A 15542-nucleotide genomic window follows, 5' to 3' on the forward strand; every position below is an offset into this window, starting at 1 on the left:
AGCAGTGTCTGATAGAAATGTAATGCAAGTCACAAATGTAATATTCAAATTCCTAGTAGCAAGTGAAAAGATGAGAAGTAAGTAAACTTATTTTTTATACTGCATTTTATTTAAACCAATATATCTAAAATATGAAAATTCAACAATTAAGATTAGCCAAATTTCAAGGTACCATAGCCCCATGTGGTTAGTGCCTTCCTCATTGGACAGTACAACTTTAGAGGCAACATAGCTTGGATTTAGTTACTTAAATAATAAAATATTTTATTTAAATTTCTTAATGAGTAGACTCATTTTGAGGGCTATTTTACATGTCTACTATAGAAAATATACTTCTTTTTTTAATTTGTAAGAATCATGCAGAGTTATAAACTGCCCCCCATTTATCTCTCTCCTTCCCTTCCTCCCTCCCACCCTGTGTGTGTGTGTGTGTGTGTGTGTGTGTGCACGCGCATGAGTGTGTTGTATAGATATATGTATGTGTGTATGTGTATATATTATCACAAGAAATGTTTCGGTTCACCAGTATTCTATATGTGTGTGTTTGCGCAAATACCAAAATATACGGATAAACAAAATTCTTAAATCTAACCTTGCATCAGCTACTATCTCTATGCAATTGGGCTAAATCATTCAAACCTTGCTGAAATTCAATTTTCAGCCTCCAAAATGGTGGAAGACTTTTCTATTTGCTGTTTAATGTCATGTATTTCTGGCCCTCTTTTCTTTGAGTCTTGACAATATAAGTTATTGCTGTTTTCTATTTTTTCCCAAAAATAGTTGAGAGTACTTGTTTTTCAACATTGTGTTCTTTAAAAGCACAATTTAAGTTTATTTTTCACAGCACTTCACCCAAGCCACGAAGATTTGATTTACTCATATTAAATTCATTAGAGTTTCCAGCCTACCAGTATTTTATATATGAAAAACATTAGGGTCATTATTTTTGAAATGTTTTCTGTACAAATTTCTTTCATATGAAGGAACAAAGATATCAAGGATAATTTATGCAGATATCTCCAAGTCTAGTTTTCTTAAGTACATTCCCTTCCTTTTCTCTCCCAAAACTCAATTGATCTCATAAGTAATAATTGCTATCTTTACTTATCATGAAGTAGCTGACTATTAGGAAGAGAGATATTTTACAATAGCAAGCTTATGTTTGCTGTGTTGTAGTTTGGATCATTGTGTAACACACATAATCACCATGATATTTCTGTTTGTAGAGATAGCTGGCCTTTTAAAGACCTAGAAACACTGCATATGTATATTCTGTTTATTATATTAGTGGTTAGTACCCTGTGGTTTATGCTGAGGCAATTCTTTGTTGTCTATAGAGTTACTAGGAATCAGATTAAAGTCCCTACTTTTGTTCTTGATTTTGGAAAATTAAGAAAATATGTGGGTACATTTGGAATGTATGGGAAGTGTTCATGGCTGTCTATGGAAGAGAGTGCTAGAGCCTACTGAGACAGAGTTCTACACAGAATACGTATTCAAAAATGCTTATTAGTAACTAGGTTGCGCAGGTAAGTGGGAGTCAGGGGACCTTTGTCTTTCTTGGCTAAGCCCACACTAGGTTCATAATCAAGCCTTCAATTCTGCCTATGTCACAGGTTTTTGTTGCTGTAACTTTGGTGTCTTAGAACCTTGAAATTTGGCTAATTTTAATTGTTGAATTTTCATATTTTAGATATATTGATTTAAATAAAATTCAGTATAAATGAAATTAAATAAAATGCAGTCTATAGAAGTGCCTTGTCTTACATAACACTCCCCTCACTATATAATATGGTTCTCAAGTCATTTTGTGTACGCCATATCTTTGTACAGGGACTGTGTCAAATATCAGTGACTTCAGTTTTCATCTCAGAACTAAGTTATCTTCTCTTTCACTGAACCCAAGGTTTGGGGTAGTAACCACTACTACTTGGCTGTTTTCCTGCTGGCTTGCTTTCAAGCTACTGAAGATAATTGATCAGAAAACCTGTGCAAAGTTTTCCAGCTGAATGATGCAAATCAAAAACTTTCTAAAGCTAAGACTGCCTTCATAATGGGTATAATCATCTCTAAGTTATTACTGTTTCTTTAGAAAGAGATGTCTATAAATTCAATTGCCTTTTTTTTTTTTTTTTTTTTTTAACACAGTCTCACTCTGTCATCCAGGCTGGAGTGCAGTGGTTGGCTCACTGCAACCTCCACCTCCTGGGTTCAAGTGATTCTCCTGTCTCAGCCTCCTGAGTAACTGGGACTACAGGTGTGTGCCACCACGTCTGGCTCATTTTTTGTATTTTGAGTAGAGATAGGGTTTCACCATGTTGTCCAGGCTGGTCACAAACTCCAACTACCTTCTTCAACTATCCTTTAATAATGTTATACAAATAAATGAAATTGATACATGTTTAAATGCTTCAATAATTTCTGCTGTGAAAACCACCTACAGAATAGTCTTACATAGGACTGTCCATTTTGTTAATTCCAAAATCATGTATAGCAAATAAGAGTTCTAAGTTAAATGGTCTTCCTCAATATAAGGGCTGGATTCTCTATTACAATAATTCTTAGGGAGCATTTTCAAGCTACTTGTTTTTTAAAAATAGCATGTTAAATTACTGATAAATAATGGTTTAGAGTGGTACAGTAAATCCTCAGAGAAATCTATAAAAACAGAACTAAAAGCGGCAGTATTTGTTACACTATTTTGTCTCTGTACATTGCTTTTAAAAATATAACAATAAAAAGAACATATTATATTTTTACTTAACCAGATACCTGAATATTGTATTATACTATATATAAATAGCCTATATAATCCAACCACTTTGTTTCACTAGAAAGTATGTTTCTTTGATGCAAATAACCTCATCTGTGACTGAAAAATAAGAAAATGAAATAATGTTACGATGCAGAAATTGTATTAGTTCATGCACAATTTTTCCCAGCATACTGATGTTTTGAAACAATGAAGGGCATTTTTTTTCTCACACTTAAATGGAAAATCCTTTGCAATAATAATAATAAAAAGATCTTGATACTAATACAGAAAATCCACAGAATCGTTTTCTTTTAGTGTAGCAAGGGCCTGGTTTAACATCCTGAACAATTAATGTGCTTAGACCTTTCTCCATGTATGAAAATACAAAATGAAGCATTTTATTTTGATGAAATCATACAAATATCCCCAGTCTCTATTTCAAGGGAGAAAGGATGAGGCTCAGGATCTGAGACCGCAAAGAACTCAATGGCTCTGATTTTAGGTACAAACATCAGATGAGACTCAACTGGGCAAGTGTCTTTTTATTGGGATTATTATTGTTTCTATGTTGTATTCTAGTTACAAAGTTCCATAAGTTTTAGTCTCCCCCAATCATGTTTCCCTAAGCCCTGTTATTTTATGAGCACAGTTTTATGGAAGACATTTTCTTTCTTTTACAGAACACATCTAAGCTGTTTCAGCACACATGTTGTGTATAAATAACTTACATATCTAAATATAGTTTAGACATCTTAGATGTATAATTAAGACATCTACTTAATTTAGAGCTAAAAACCTAAATCTATTCTACTCTATTCGAATATAACAATAATAACTACATACTAGAATAAAATAATTTAACTTATCAAATTACTCAAATGATCATAGTATTTTATCTCAAATGATTAACAATGATTGAGACTTAATTTTAGGCTAGATGATTGATTTAGTTTACCAGAAAGTGTATACTAATTTATAACCTCTCTTTAACAGATATTGTCATGAGTTTGTTGGAAAAATACTTACCTCAAAGAAGAATAACTCCCCCAAAGAACTTCCCTTATCTTCTTTCATATTATGAAAATAACTTTTTCTTAGACAGAAATGGAAACCATAAGTCAGACTATACCCACAAGGAGACTGCTAGAGAATTTGAGTGTGCATTTCTCATTCCAATAAGTTATTCCTACTTACTCTACATTCTTTGTCCAGTCAGGAGGGTTACTCAAGGTCATAAATACGCAGTTGGTCAAAATAGTGCACATGATAAGCATGCTGAATAAAGTAGATTATAGTTAAGGAATAAATGTTAGTAGGTTACCATGGCCATTTATAAATGATCCAAAACACACAAAAAAGTTTATCGATGCAAAAACTGTGAAATTAATATTACTTATTTGTTTTAAAACAATTATAAAATAATAAGACACTTCAAAGCCTGTGATATGTCCTTGGTGCACTCTCTTTTTCATTTTATATAACATACTCGCAAAACTGAATTTAATAGAAAAATGATCTCTGTTTGAAGTAAATGCAAATTATTTTGCATTCCAATCAGTTGTGTGAAATTGCCCTGAAAGAATAACTCATCATCCCTTAGTGAGTTTATAGTATGCCATAAGTGTAAAAGATGTACTTCAGATACATTCATCACCATTGACTTATAAAACGTTAACGAATGCAATGTAAAAATTGTGAGAATGTAGAGCCCAGTATAATCAAAGATTACATTGATTGAGAATTCTACCATAAATAATAGGTTTGTAGTGATGTAACTTACTCCTTTACGGTTTATAGCACAAAAGAGGGAGATCCAATTTTGTCCTGATAAGGTAATGTTATTTTCTAGCTTTTTGTTTATACTTTAGATTGTGGGGGAACCCAGCAGAGCACCCGGCTATACTCCTGTGTCTAGTTCACATTATACCTAAACAGACAGCACTATTCTGATGCCCTTCTGAGAATTAGCTGTAGTACGTTCTCTTGGTTTCTAAGTCCCGACTTCCCTGTAAGAAAGTTTATGATTATTTTGAGATAAATCTTTTATTTTAGAATATAAATACTTTCCAACATCAAGCCATAGAATGAGAGAATTCATACCTCAAAAGGTTATCCGTCTCATTTGCCCTGTCTCTAGGTGAATCAGTCTTTAAGTTTATATAGAAGCCTGCTTTGAATCTGCCTGTACAAAATGCCCATTCTTGAACACTGCCTCAGAAAATCACCATTCTATTTTATCGTCACTTGAGAATTTTCTTGAAATCCACACCTATTCTGCCCTTTTACATATACTTTTTGACTAACATTGTAAATAGTTTTAAGTTCGACTTTTTGATATATATTCTCAACCAGGTACATGAGCACATAGTATGAGTTTAATAAATATTTACTGAAAAAAAAGAAGGGAATAAGATGGAAGGGAAAAAGGAAGAATGAAGGCAGGGGAGAAGGAAGGAAGGACTGAAAGAAGGATAAATCCAGGTGCTGAAGATATAGAAACAATGAAGGCATAAAGTTTGAACACTTTGTAATACAAATAGTAGTACTAACCATAATCTAATCTTTAGCAATGGTTATACATGATCTCATTGAAGCTGATAAAGGTGTAAGGAGATTTGCTCTTTTTCCTACTATATAATATATTTCATTTACACATTCACTGTCATGGTTGGTTACACATTTTCTTCTGTAATGCTGTAGTCATTCTATAATACTCTTGTTATAAATAGTGGAAAACCAGTGCAAACAAATGAATTAAACTAACAATGTTACCATTAATCTCAAAGAAATTTTACAAATACTCAAAAATATAAATGCCATTTTCTTTAAAATCAACTATTAGAAATAGCATTTAGGCAATTCACATTAAAAGGATATGAATGTACCAAAATCTTGATAGCAATTTTCCTAACAGGGTTTAGTGGAGTTAAAATATACAAGGCAGAAGTGGCACTGAATCGGAAAATTGCCTTTCCTTTATTCATTACTATAAAAGTCTGAAAAAGAAAATACGAGAAAGAAATTACTAAATTAGACATGGACTTATTTAAAGAGCTTACATACATGAAGAACTTTTTACAAAATAGAATTTGTTTGTTCAAACTTGTTTGTTTAAACCAGTTGATATATCATAACTGCAAACATGTTAGATGTTTAAATTAACATATAGTTACAAATAAGGATACTATTTACTATTATCTAATCTGTCTCTAAGATTCCAACTTGCTGATACTAACTGACAATTCTACACAAATTTTTTACGGAATTGTAATGTAGCTTTACAGATTCCAATTCTATTTAAAGCTTACCATCTGTCTTCAGCTTTGGTAAGTTTTCAGATTACTCTGTACATATTGCTACTAAAATAATCTTTTATAAATATTTTAATTACATCAAATCTTTTAACTTCAAAGTTTATGATGGCTTCTGATTGTCCCTGTAGATTTAAAATGTTCAAACAGGTTGAATAACCTGGTTTTGCTGACTATAGATGTGTGAGAAGTGATCAACTTCTCAGCTAATACTGAGGAGGGAAGGATGCATTGAAATTTAGTCTGAAATGCACCATTTCAAAGGGCGTTCCACAATTAAAATTCTATGATCTGAGAGCTACAATCATGCACTTAGCACTAGCTGTGCTACAAGTGATTACCTACCATGTTCCTATAGAATCATCTTTTACTTTTTTCCACTAGAGTCATCTTTGCTATGGCCAATTCAATTCAGTTGTCAACCTCACTCACAACCAATCAAACTCTCCCTATGGCTCTGAATATGAATGTCATAGACTCCTAGAAGAAGGTGGCAACTAAAAGGTCATTTAATGCAAACTCCCTTCATTTCAGGTAAATGTCTCCATAACACACCTTACAATATACTTCCACCTACAACGGCCCCCTATTATGTCAGAGGTTCTTAATCCTGCCTGAATATTAGGCTGTCCTGTAGAGATTTTAAAATTGCCAATTGAATGAAAATTTCTGAGAGATGGGCGCAGACTTGGGTATTTTAAAAAATTTCCTGAGGCGATTCTAACATGCAATCAAGGTTGAAAATCCCTTCTCTCTGGGAGTTTTCTCAGCTATCAATCACCTCCTTAATCATCTCTTTCCAAATAAATCACACTACCTCCTGATCACTCCCTAATTGTTTCTCTTTACCAGTAAGTCTTAGTATATTAATTTGCAGTCTTTTACATGTTGCTTGTAATTATACTCAAGTAGCAATTTACACATACTGTTCATTCCAGTGAGAACTAGGTTAGAAATTGTTATAAACCATTGAGCATAAAGAGCTTGTAATCTACTTTTTCTCCATTTTTTCACAGTATTTAATAGCCTGGTTTGCAAATAAACACTTGTTTTAATAAAATGTGGGTTTACCTTAAAGGTACTATTTACCTTTAAGACCTCTATTCTGTATATCCATTGACTTAATAATATGTTTCTGTCCTTTAACTAGGAGCTATATGCCATACATTTATGTTCACTGACAACGTGCTTTGTTTAAATAGGTAGACAAAAATATTTATATTGTCAGTATAAAGGGGAGGGAAAACAATTTCTCTGTTCATTGCTCTTTTGTATTTAAGACCATGGTGCCAACCATTACTTAACTAACCATTTTCCAGAAACTGAACAGTTTTTCTGTTCATTATCCCTTTGTATTTAAGACCTTTGAGCCAACCATTATTCAACTAACCATTTTTTTTCAGAAACTATACAGTTTCTCTGTTCATTGCCCTTTTGTATTTAAGACCATAGAGCCAACCATTATTTAACTAACAATATTCCAGAAAATGCACTCTATAAATGTGAATAGTTTTATGAAGCGGGCAAGCAAACTATTCTTTACCAGCAGCAGGATTGTGTGTAAGGGACGGTGGACCTTGGAAAGACTGTTGCTGAAACACAGAAGCATTAAAGGGTTGCCTTGGAGTCACAAGATTAGATTATTTAATATTACAAGTTGAACAGTCAAGATCCATTTAGGCTTTCAACTACAGCAGTAACTTGAAAAAGCTCACCATAATTTAAGGTGCAGGCACTCATGCTCTTTTGAAACAATTTCCCTGAAAAAGCAATTTCTGCTTGCAACATTAGGAGAGGGTTTCATTTTGAACTATCTCCAAAAACAGAGTGAACAGCAATAAATTATCCCTTTAAACATGGAACCCTTTGCTCCTCCTGCAAGATTAGCCTTTGTAGTACTAGCGGAATTAAAGCTGACATGCTAAGAGCATCTTCGTTGAATGTATAAGTTCTAAAACAGAGCAGGCCTTAAGACTACAATCCCAGTTTATTTCTCGGGAACAATACCTGACACAAAGAGAACCCTGAGTTCTGAGAAATGCAGAGTAAAATACTAATGTCCTGTATAGTGAAAGAATTGCAAGAAAAAGTTTGAAATGATGGGGCTCTGATGTTATGAAGAGATATACCTAAACTGAAAATTACTTGAGAAAATGACAGATGAATAGGGGAGGGATAAATTGTAGCAATTCTAAAGGTATGTTTCCAAGTAATGATAAGTAATGATGTGACTTAAAAAATTAATACTTCTTATTGCTACTGACATCATACTGATCATCATTGCTACAGCTGGAAGTATGTTAAACCAGCTATTTTGTACTCTGGAATGTTACTTTCTGCTTTTTCCCAGGTAAACGCATATCTTGTAAGTTTACTAAAAGTTTTACTACTTTGTGGCAAGAATAAGATTTACATCTCAATGATTAGGACCACATCAATCAGATACCTCAAAAACTGATGCAACCAATTTTTTAATATTCTCTTTTATTTTATTATATTAATAAGCATAGTATATCATTTCACTTAGTGGTTAAGAGCTCTGGCTCTGGAGACGAATGCCTGGGCTCAGATCCTGGATTCACCACTTAAGGAGTGTGGTCTTGGGCAAGTTACTTCACCTCTCTGTGCTTCACTTCCTCATTTACAAACTGAAGCTAACAATAGGACCTGCCTCACTGGTTCACTAAATAGTAAATGAGTTAAAGCACTCAGCAGTGTTTGACACAGTATGAGCACAAGAAAGGTTAGTTATGATTATCACTGTCACTGTTATTAATAGTACCCTGGTCAAATTCAGTGCCATTAAAATACATTGTGATGTTACTCATTTAATTAAATTAGGTATTCAAAATGCATCACTAATTAATGGTGGCAAAGAGTTACATAATGCTTTAAAGTTTTTAAATGCCTTTTACCTGTATTTTTCCATATAATTAACACAGCTTCATAACATATTTTTAAATTCTAAAACCTCTTCTATTAGCTTCTTCCATTACTCCTTCTATGCTAAGAATGACAAATTACTTCCTTGTTTAATAGCACCTCAATCTTCATCTTTATGGATACTTCATAAACGAAAGCAGTGCAGCCAACAGTAAAGACTGTCTAGATGTCTCGCAAGATGGTTCACAGCCACATTGAATAAATTAGGGTCTAAGTCTGGCTCTCAGCTACGGAGGCAATAAAATTGACTTTGTCAACAACAGAGGACAATTCTGTTTTTTAGTGGCAGACTCACGTTAACCAAACTTGAAAACCTGGTATATAAAATAAGAATGCCAACCTATTTATTTATTTAGACAGGACCTTGATCTGTCACCCAGGCTAGAGTGCAGTGGCACAATCATAGCTCACTGCAGCCTCGAACTCCTGACCTCAAGCAATCCTCCTGCCTTGGCCTCTCAAAGCCCTAGGATTACAGGTGTGGGCCATCATGCCTGGCCTCCAATCTATTTATTTACAATGAGATACATTACTTTCATATGGACTGAGATAATTGTAGGGATGTAGCCAGCACGTTCTTTTCTTCAAGCAGATTTAGGGGAAAACAAATTGGCATCAGAAGGTTTCTTGCTGAGTGTGGAACCCAAGACAGCTGACCTAATCGAATGATGTGGAATGTTTAAGAGCATGTGTTAGGTAGTTCAGTGTAGCCCCTGCACAATGAGGTGGCCTGGCCTTTGGGAAGAAAATGCTTTCAGTGCTGCTACTAAAGTTCTGTCTCCCTTGGAAAATACTAACGCTTGCCTCTATTGTTCTCCTTTCGTTTCCCCCTTAATCCTACCAGGCTGATTGATTCACTTTTTTAAGGACACTTCCTTTCTTTTTTTTTTTTATTTTTTTTTTTCATTTTGAGACGGAGTCTCGCGCTGTGTCACCCAGGCTGGAGTGCAGTGGCGCGATCTCGGCTCACTGCAAGCTCCGCCTCCCAGGTTCACGCCATTCTCCCGCCTCAGCCTCCGAGTAGCTGGGACTACAGGCGCCCGCCACCACGCCCGGCTAGTTTTTTGTATTTTTAGTAGAGACGGGGTTTCACCGTGTTAGCCAGGATGGTCTCGATCTCCTGACCTCGTGATCCGCCCGCCTCGGCCTCCCAAAGTGCTGGGATTACAGGCTTGAGCCACCGCGCCCGGCCGACACTTCCTTTCTTTAAGTAGCAAATATTTTTAATCATAGCAGAGTGAATCATGCCTCCTCTCTTAAAGATATCTTTACAAATATATCCTTCAGAGCAACAGTTTTCACCGGATAATATTTTTTTTCCAATTTCTTGCGGGCGGTGGGGGGGGTGACTTATTGTAATAATCATAACTAAATTTCAAATTTTTCTTTATCAATTCTATAGTAAATTGTTGAAATAAGTTATTTTTAGAAGTACATGAATGTGTTAAATGTCGCCTTTTATGAAACTAGCTATAAAAAGGGTAAAAGAAGAATCTGTTTAACTATTTACATGTACTTTTATGGCTTTAAATAAAACATTAAAGCTTGCTATTCAAAGTGTGGCCATGTAACAGCCTGATGGTTGGTAAGAAATTCAGGATCTCTGGCCCTGCTCCAGACCTATGGATTCAGAATCTGCAAATTAAAAGATCTTGAGGTAATCTGTATGGATGTGCAAGTTTGAGAAGTACTTACTTAGAACAACAGGACTAATTCCATGTCTGAATGGTTGTCATTTCCTTTAGCCATCACTGATTTTATAAAGTTAAATTATAAACTTTCAAAAGGATGTGCTTTGACTAATAAAGGTGTTCAATATCTTCCATAATCTATGTCATCAACTCATGGTGATATTAATTTATCTTTAGTTTCTACATTGAACTAGTTTTATGCTTATAAGTGTAAAATATAAATCGTGGTTATAAAATGCCTTAATATCCAATTAGAAAGAATGGAGTGTACCACCTATTTTTTATATTTTCTATAAGATACCACCCAGCTAGTAAAACTAAAGAAACCAACTAATTCTGATACAGTTATGCATTTATTTTAGCATTAGGAAAGCACAGTCATAACTATTAATTTAAACCATGTATAGATGGAGAAAATTTGAAAGTTCTTTTTTTTAGTCTTCCAATTTTGACATTTTTTTCTTCAGGGTGATGTTTTAACAGTATAGGTGATCCAGAATCTAGCATGCCACAAACTATACAAGGTTAAGAGAAGATCCTAATCATATTCTAGGTGACTGGGGAGAAAAAGGAATCTCTGAGTGAACATGCTTCTTCACGTATTATCTGCCTATAGGAGGGTGCTAAGCAGAAGATTATTTATTGTCCTCTGGAATACAAATTATTGTGAAGGTACATCAAGTCAATCATGAACTAAAAAATAATTAAGTACAACATACGCTCATAATTCTTTTCTGCATCGGTATTGTTCTGTAGACTATCCTGTGCTTGAACATATCAGCCATAACAGATATTTCACCTTGCTGATATCAATTTTAATTTTGACTATCTGAATTACTGTGAAATTATAGAAATCATTCATCTATTCATATTTCCTCACTGTAACCAACTCTTGACTTCATTTCTTATAAATGTTTGTTTTATTATATTGTACTAAAAATAAGTGACAGTGAAGAGTGTTACAAAATCTTTAACAGAAGAAAAATTATGATGCTGTATATAAGGCCCAGAAAAATATATTACAGTTAAGAGTTTAATTAAAGATTTATTGAAAGTCTAAAACCAATACTCACTTTCTTATTGATATAGTAGGGGTCCAGATCCTCCAGGGGCTCTGACACCATCTCTGGAGGAATGTCTCCATAAATAAATGGAAGGTTCTTTCCAGCTTCCAAGTCACTATTTGGCTTTGGTTTGTTCTCATCATCATTATCTTGTTCCTTTTTGGGTTTCTTGGCTTTCTCTTCTGCAGCACGTTTTTCGATAGCAGCAAGAGATTCTCTAGTAAAAAGGCGGAAGCTTTCAGGTCCCGGGGGTACCAACAGTGCCTGTGCCATCTTTTCATCCTGCACATTTAATTACGTGTAGCTTCTTGCATATGAATTGCCTGCAATAAAAGAAAAATTGCCCGAGAGTTAGGAAAGCAAGCAATTGGGTATAAGAAAATCAACTAAAATGTCATTTTTTAGTAATTTTTAAAGCTATAAACATTAAGTCATGCTTTTAGCACCACACTACACATTTGAATTTGGAAACTTTGTCATTCAACCTAATTCTCAATAAGCCAAGTTTATAAATCTATCAAAAGTCTGTACTTAATGTTAATTAGTTTGATTTAGCCATTCTACAATGTATAGTATATATAATACATATAAACATTATATTTTATCTCAAGTATATATAATTTTGTCCATTTTTTAAGAGCATTAAAAAATTCTGTTTTGACACCTTTCCACCAAAATATAGTATACTTTCAGCAAAAGAGTAATGCCAGTAAAGTTTGTCAATAAAATTGCTTAATTATTCTGCATAATACCCCCCACCTTTTCATAACTTTGTAACTCCCCAAATAAAGAAGTACTGGTAACAATGCAATTATTGTGATACATCCCTGACTCATACAAATGAGGATAGAAAATGAAGTTTTGCCAAACCCAACCACTGTTCTCATTGTTACCATCATTGACAACTGCTGCTCCAGAGAAGATCTGATCGCCAACCAGCAGGGACATGGAAGCCACTACCTCCAGAAAAATCTATCTATCTTTAGCATTTCCTTTCTTTTATTAAGCCAGACTCTGTTTCCTTCTGAAACAATGGAGAATATGTTTACTTCTTATTTCAATCTGCTGCCCTTCAATTATTCCAAGACAATTTTAACATTTTCCCTGAATCTTCCATTTAGTATAGTGGTTAAAAGCATGGACTCAGGTGCTAGACTCTGTCTGTTCTAAACCCTGGCTCTGTCGCTTATGAGCTGTGTGATCGTGGACAAAGTAATGCCTTATTGCTTGACTTCATCTATAAAATGAGGATAGTAGGGAAGCCAATCTCCCGGGTTATCATAAGGAATAAATGAGTTAATTATGTTGTGTCTAGAATAGTTTTTGGAATTAGTAAGCACTACATTACTGTAAATTATCATAATTAAATTATCTTCAGTTTCCCTAGCCATTTTCCCCTTTTAGGGTTTCAAGCATCCTCATAATTCAAACCACTCTTTAAACAAGTTCTTGCTGTACTGGAACCACAACTATGACCACGGAATTAAAGGAATGAACTGAGAAGTGCAGCGTATAGGGGCACACTCACACATGCCGATCACTTGGCTGAGAAAGAAGGGAAGGCCGACGGATGGAGCAGCCCTGCTCAATTTCTCAGGGAAAGGAACAAAAATCTATTTGTAGGATACATAATAGAACTATCAAAACCACAAGAAATCAGCTACATAAATTTTGAAACATGAGTTATTTTATTTTGCATTATGCCAAAAACCACATTTAAAAACTAAAGATATAGAAACAATGACAATACCAAATAAAATAAGTACATCAGTCATCTTATAAAAGAACCTACAACTATGGCACCAAAGTCATGATCAAAGTTATCTGTGACATTTTCCCCATTCCTACCATACCCCTCTGTCCCTACATTTATTCTAGGTTACATAGTATTTTATCCCTAAATGGCCCTCTAATTCTTGGCAGCTCACTACATGTACTTGAGCTTACAATCAGATGCTCTGGATCTTTTAGTAACATAAGAAAAACAATATGGGTTATTTTGTGTGTGTGTGTGTGTGTGTGTGTGTGTGTGTGTGTGTGTGTTTAGTTTATATCTTAATTACTAGTTCCTTGATCTGTTCCAATGACAAAAAAAAAAGTGTTTTTATAAAATTACTTATTATTTTATACTATTATGATTTTTTTGAGACAGTGTCTCACTGTGTCACTCAGGCTGGAGTGCAGTGGCACAATCACGGCTCATGGCAGCCTTGATCTCCCGGGCTTAGGTGATCCTCCTACCTCAGCCTCCTGAGTAGCTAGGACTACAGGTGCCCTCCACCATGCCTGGATCATTTTTTGTATCTTTTGTAGAGATGAGATTTCAGTCGCCATTTTCCCCAGGCTGATCTCAAACTCTTGGGCTCAAGCCATCCGCCCACCTCGGCCTCCCGAAGTGCTAGGATTACAGGGGTGAGCCAATGTGCCGGGCCCAAAAAGTGTTTTTAACGTACGATGTGTCTTTTTCTTTGAATGACTATTTATGATATAACATTGTCATTATATTTTTTTGCTACTATGAAAGTATATTCTAAATAAATTATAAAATAAAATATCAGGCCTGTCAAAAGTTATGTCATTTTTCCCCATTAATTTTGAACAGAACTTCTGTTTTATAGTTGGGCAGCACACTTTTTGTTTTCTCCATCAAGTGGTATAGTACCCGAATCGAAAGATTTGAGAAAAATTCGATTTCACTCAAAAGTCACTTGATCATTTATTTTGTGTTTTCTAAATTTACGGGGGGCAGCACAAAATAAAACTAACATTTTTAGACATCTTATGTCAATTTTGACGGCCACATAATCAATCCAACTCTAAGCTGTGTGGAATAATCACAGTTTTGATGCTTTGGAGTGCAGAAAGAGTTTGAGCATTTTCTGCAAGCCTTAAGTACCCAAAGATGTGTAAACCATCTGTCTGATATCACCTGCCATGAATTGAATGGCTGTGGTTCTTCCCAAGTGCTGAATGAAAATGAAACAGCATGACAAATATGTCTTAAGGAAATTCTATGAAACATGGTTGCTTTCTTAGAGGAGAAAAACCAAAAAAAAAAAAAAAAAGGTTGATTTGAGGATTTGGTTTTCAACTAATTTTGATGTCTTTATTGACAATGAATGGAAAACACACTGCGATTGGAATGGGAGAGCTGAGTTAGTACTGAGTCTGCCGCTAATGGTATGTCTGTATCATCTAACCTGTCTCAGCCTCAGTATCATTGAGGCACCTCAACAGAGAGATGGCTGCCCTTTTCCAGATGGGAATAGCTAATTGATATTAATACATACATTTTACTTAATTGGAGTCGTCTCTTGGTTGGTTTTTGTTTTAGAAATAAAATTAGGTTTAAAATATCTAATGTGGAAATCACTGAATAACTTTCACAAATTATTCTGATTTATCTGAGATGATATGGAACAAGGTGCCATCACAAAATCATGAAAAATTTTTTAAAAATAAGTAGACTTTTAGCTTCTTATTTACTTATCAAGGGCTGAAATAAAGAATTTGAATCTTGATCAAAAGAAAGTAAAAATGTCTCGTTGAAATTCCCATACTGTTGCCTCTAAGTCCTCGGAAGACAGGCTAGTTCCAGACTCAGCTTTTCCCCTACAAGGGAATTAGGGTTTGCCCAATATTTGGGTAGGCTGAGAAATTAAAGAATTTAGTGAGTTAGAGTTTCTCATGGCTTCACTGACAATTTTGCGGTTTAGAAACCCCTCATAGTTCTTTGGCAGTTCTCTTTTACTTTTTTTGTTCTCCTTTTTTGTTCTCT

At 34.6% G+C, this 15542-nt stretch overlaps 1 protein-coding gene across 14 annotated transcripts in view; it reads right to left on the bottom strand.

Annotated features, from left to right (window-relative positions):
- The window catches only part of SCN3A (sodium voltage-gated channel alpha subunit 3), an 86496-nt gene extending 74459 nt beyond the window's left edge, over window positions 1–12037 (bottom strand). For all 14 annotated transcript variants that reach the window (XM_025404444.1, XM_025404433.1, XM_025404448.1 and 11 more), the window contains exons 1-3: window positions 11774–12037; window positions 5633–5751; window positions 3950–4039 (exon numbers count right to left, since the gene is read on the bottom strand). In XM_025404444.1, the coding sequence (XP_025260229.1) occupies window positions 3950–4039; window positions 5633–5751; window positions 11774–12037 (473 nt within the window). The remainder of the gene's footprint in view (window positions 1–3949; window positions 4040–5632; window positions 5752–11773) is intronic.
- Window positions 12038–15542: the final 3505 nt, after the last annotated feature.

Source organism: Theropithecus gelada, chromosome 12 (assembly GCF_003255815.1).
Source record: "Theropithecus gelada isolate Dixy chromosome 12, Tgel_1.0, whole genome shotgun sequence".
NCBI lineage: Eukaryota > Metazoa > Chordata > Mammalia > Primates > Cercopithecidae > Theropithecus > Theropithecus gelada.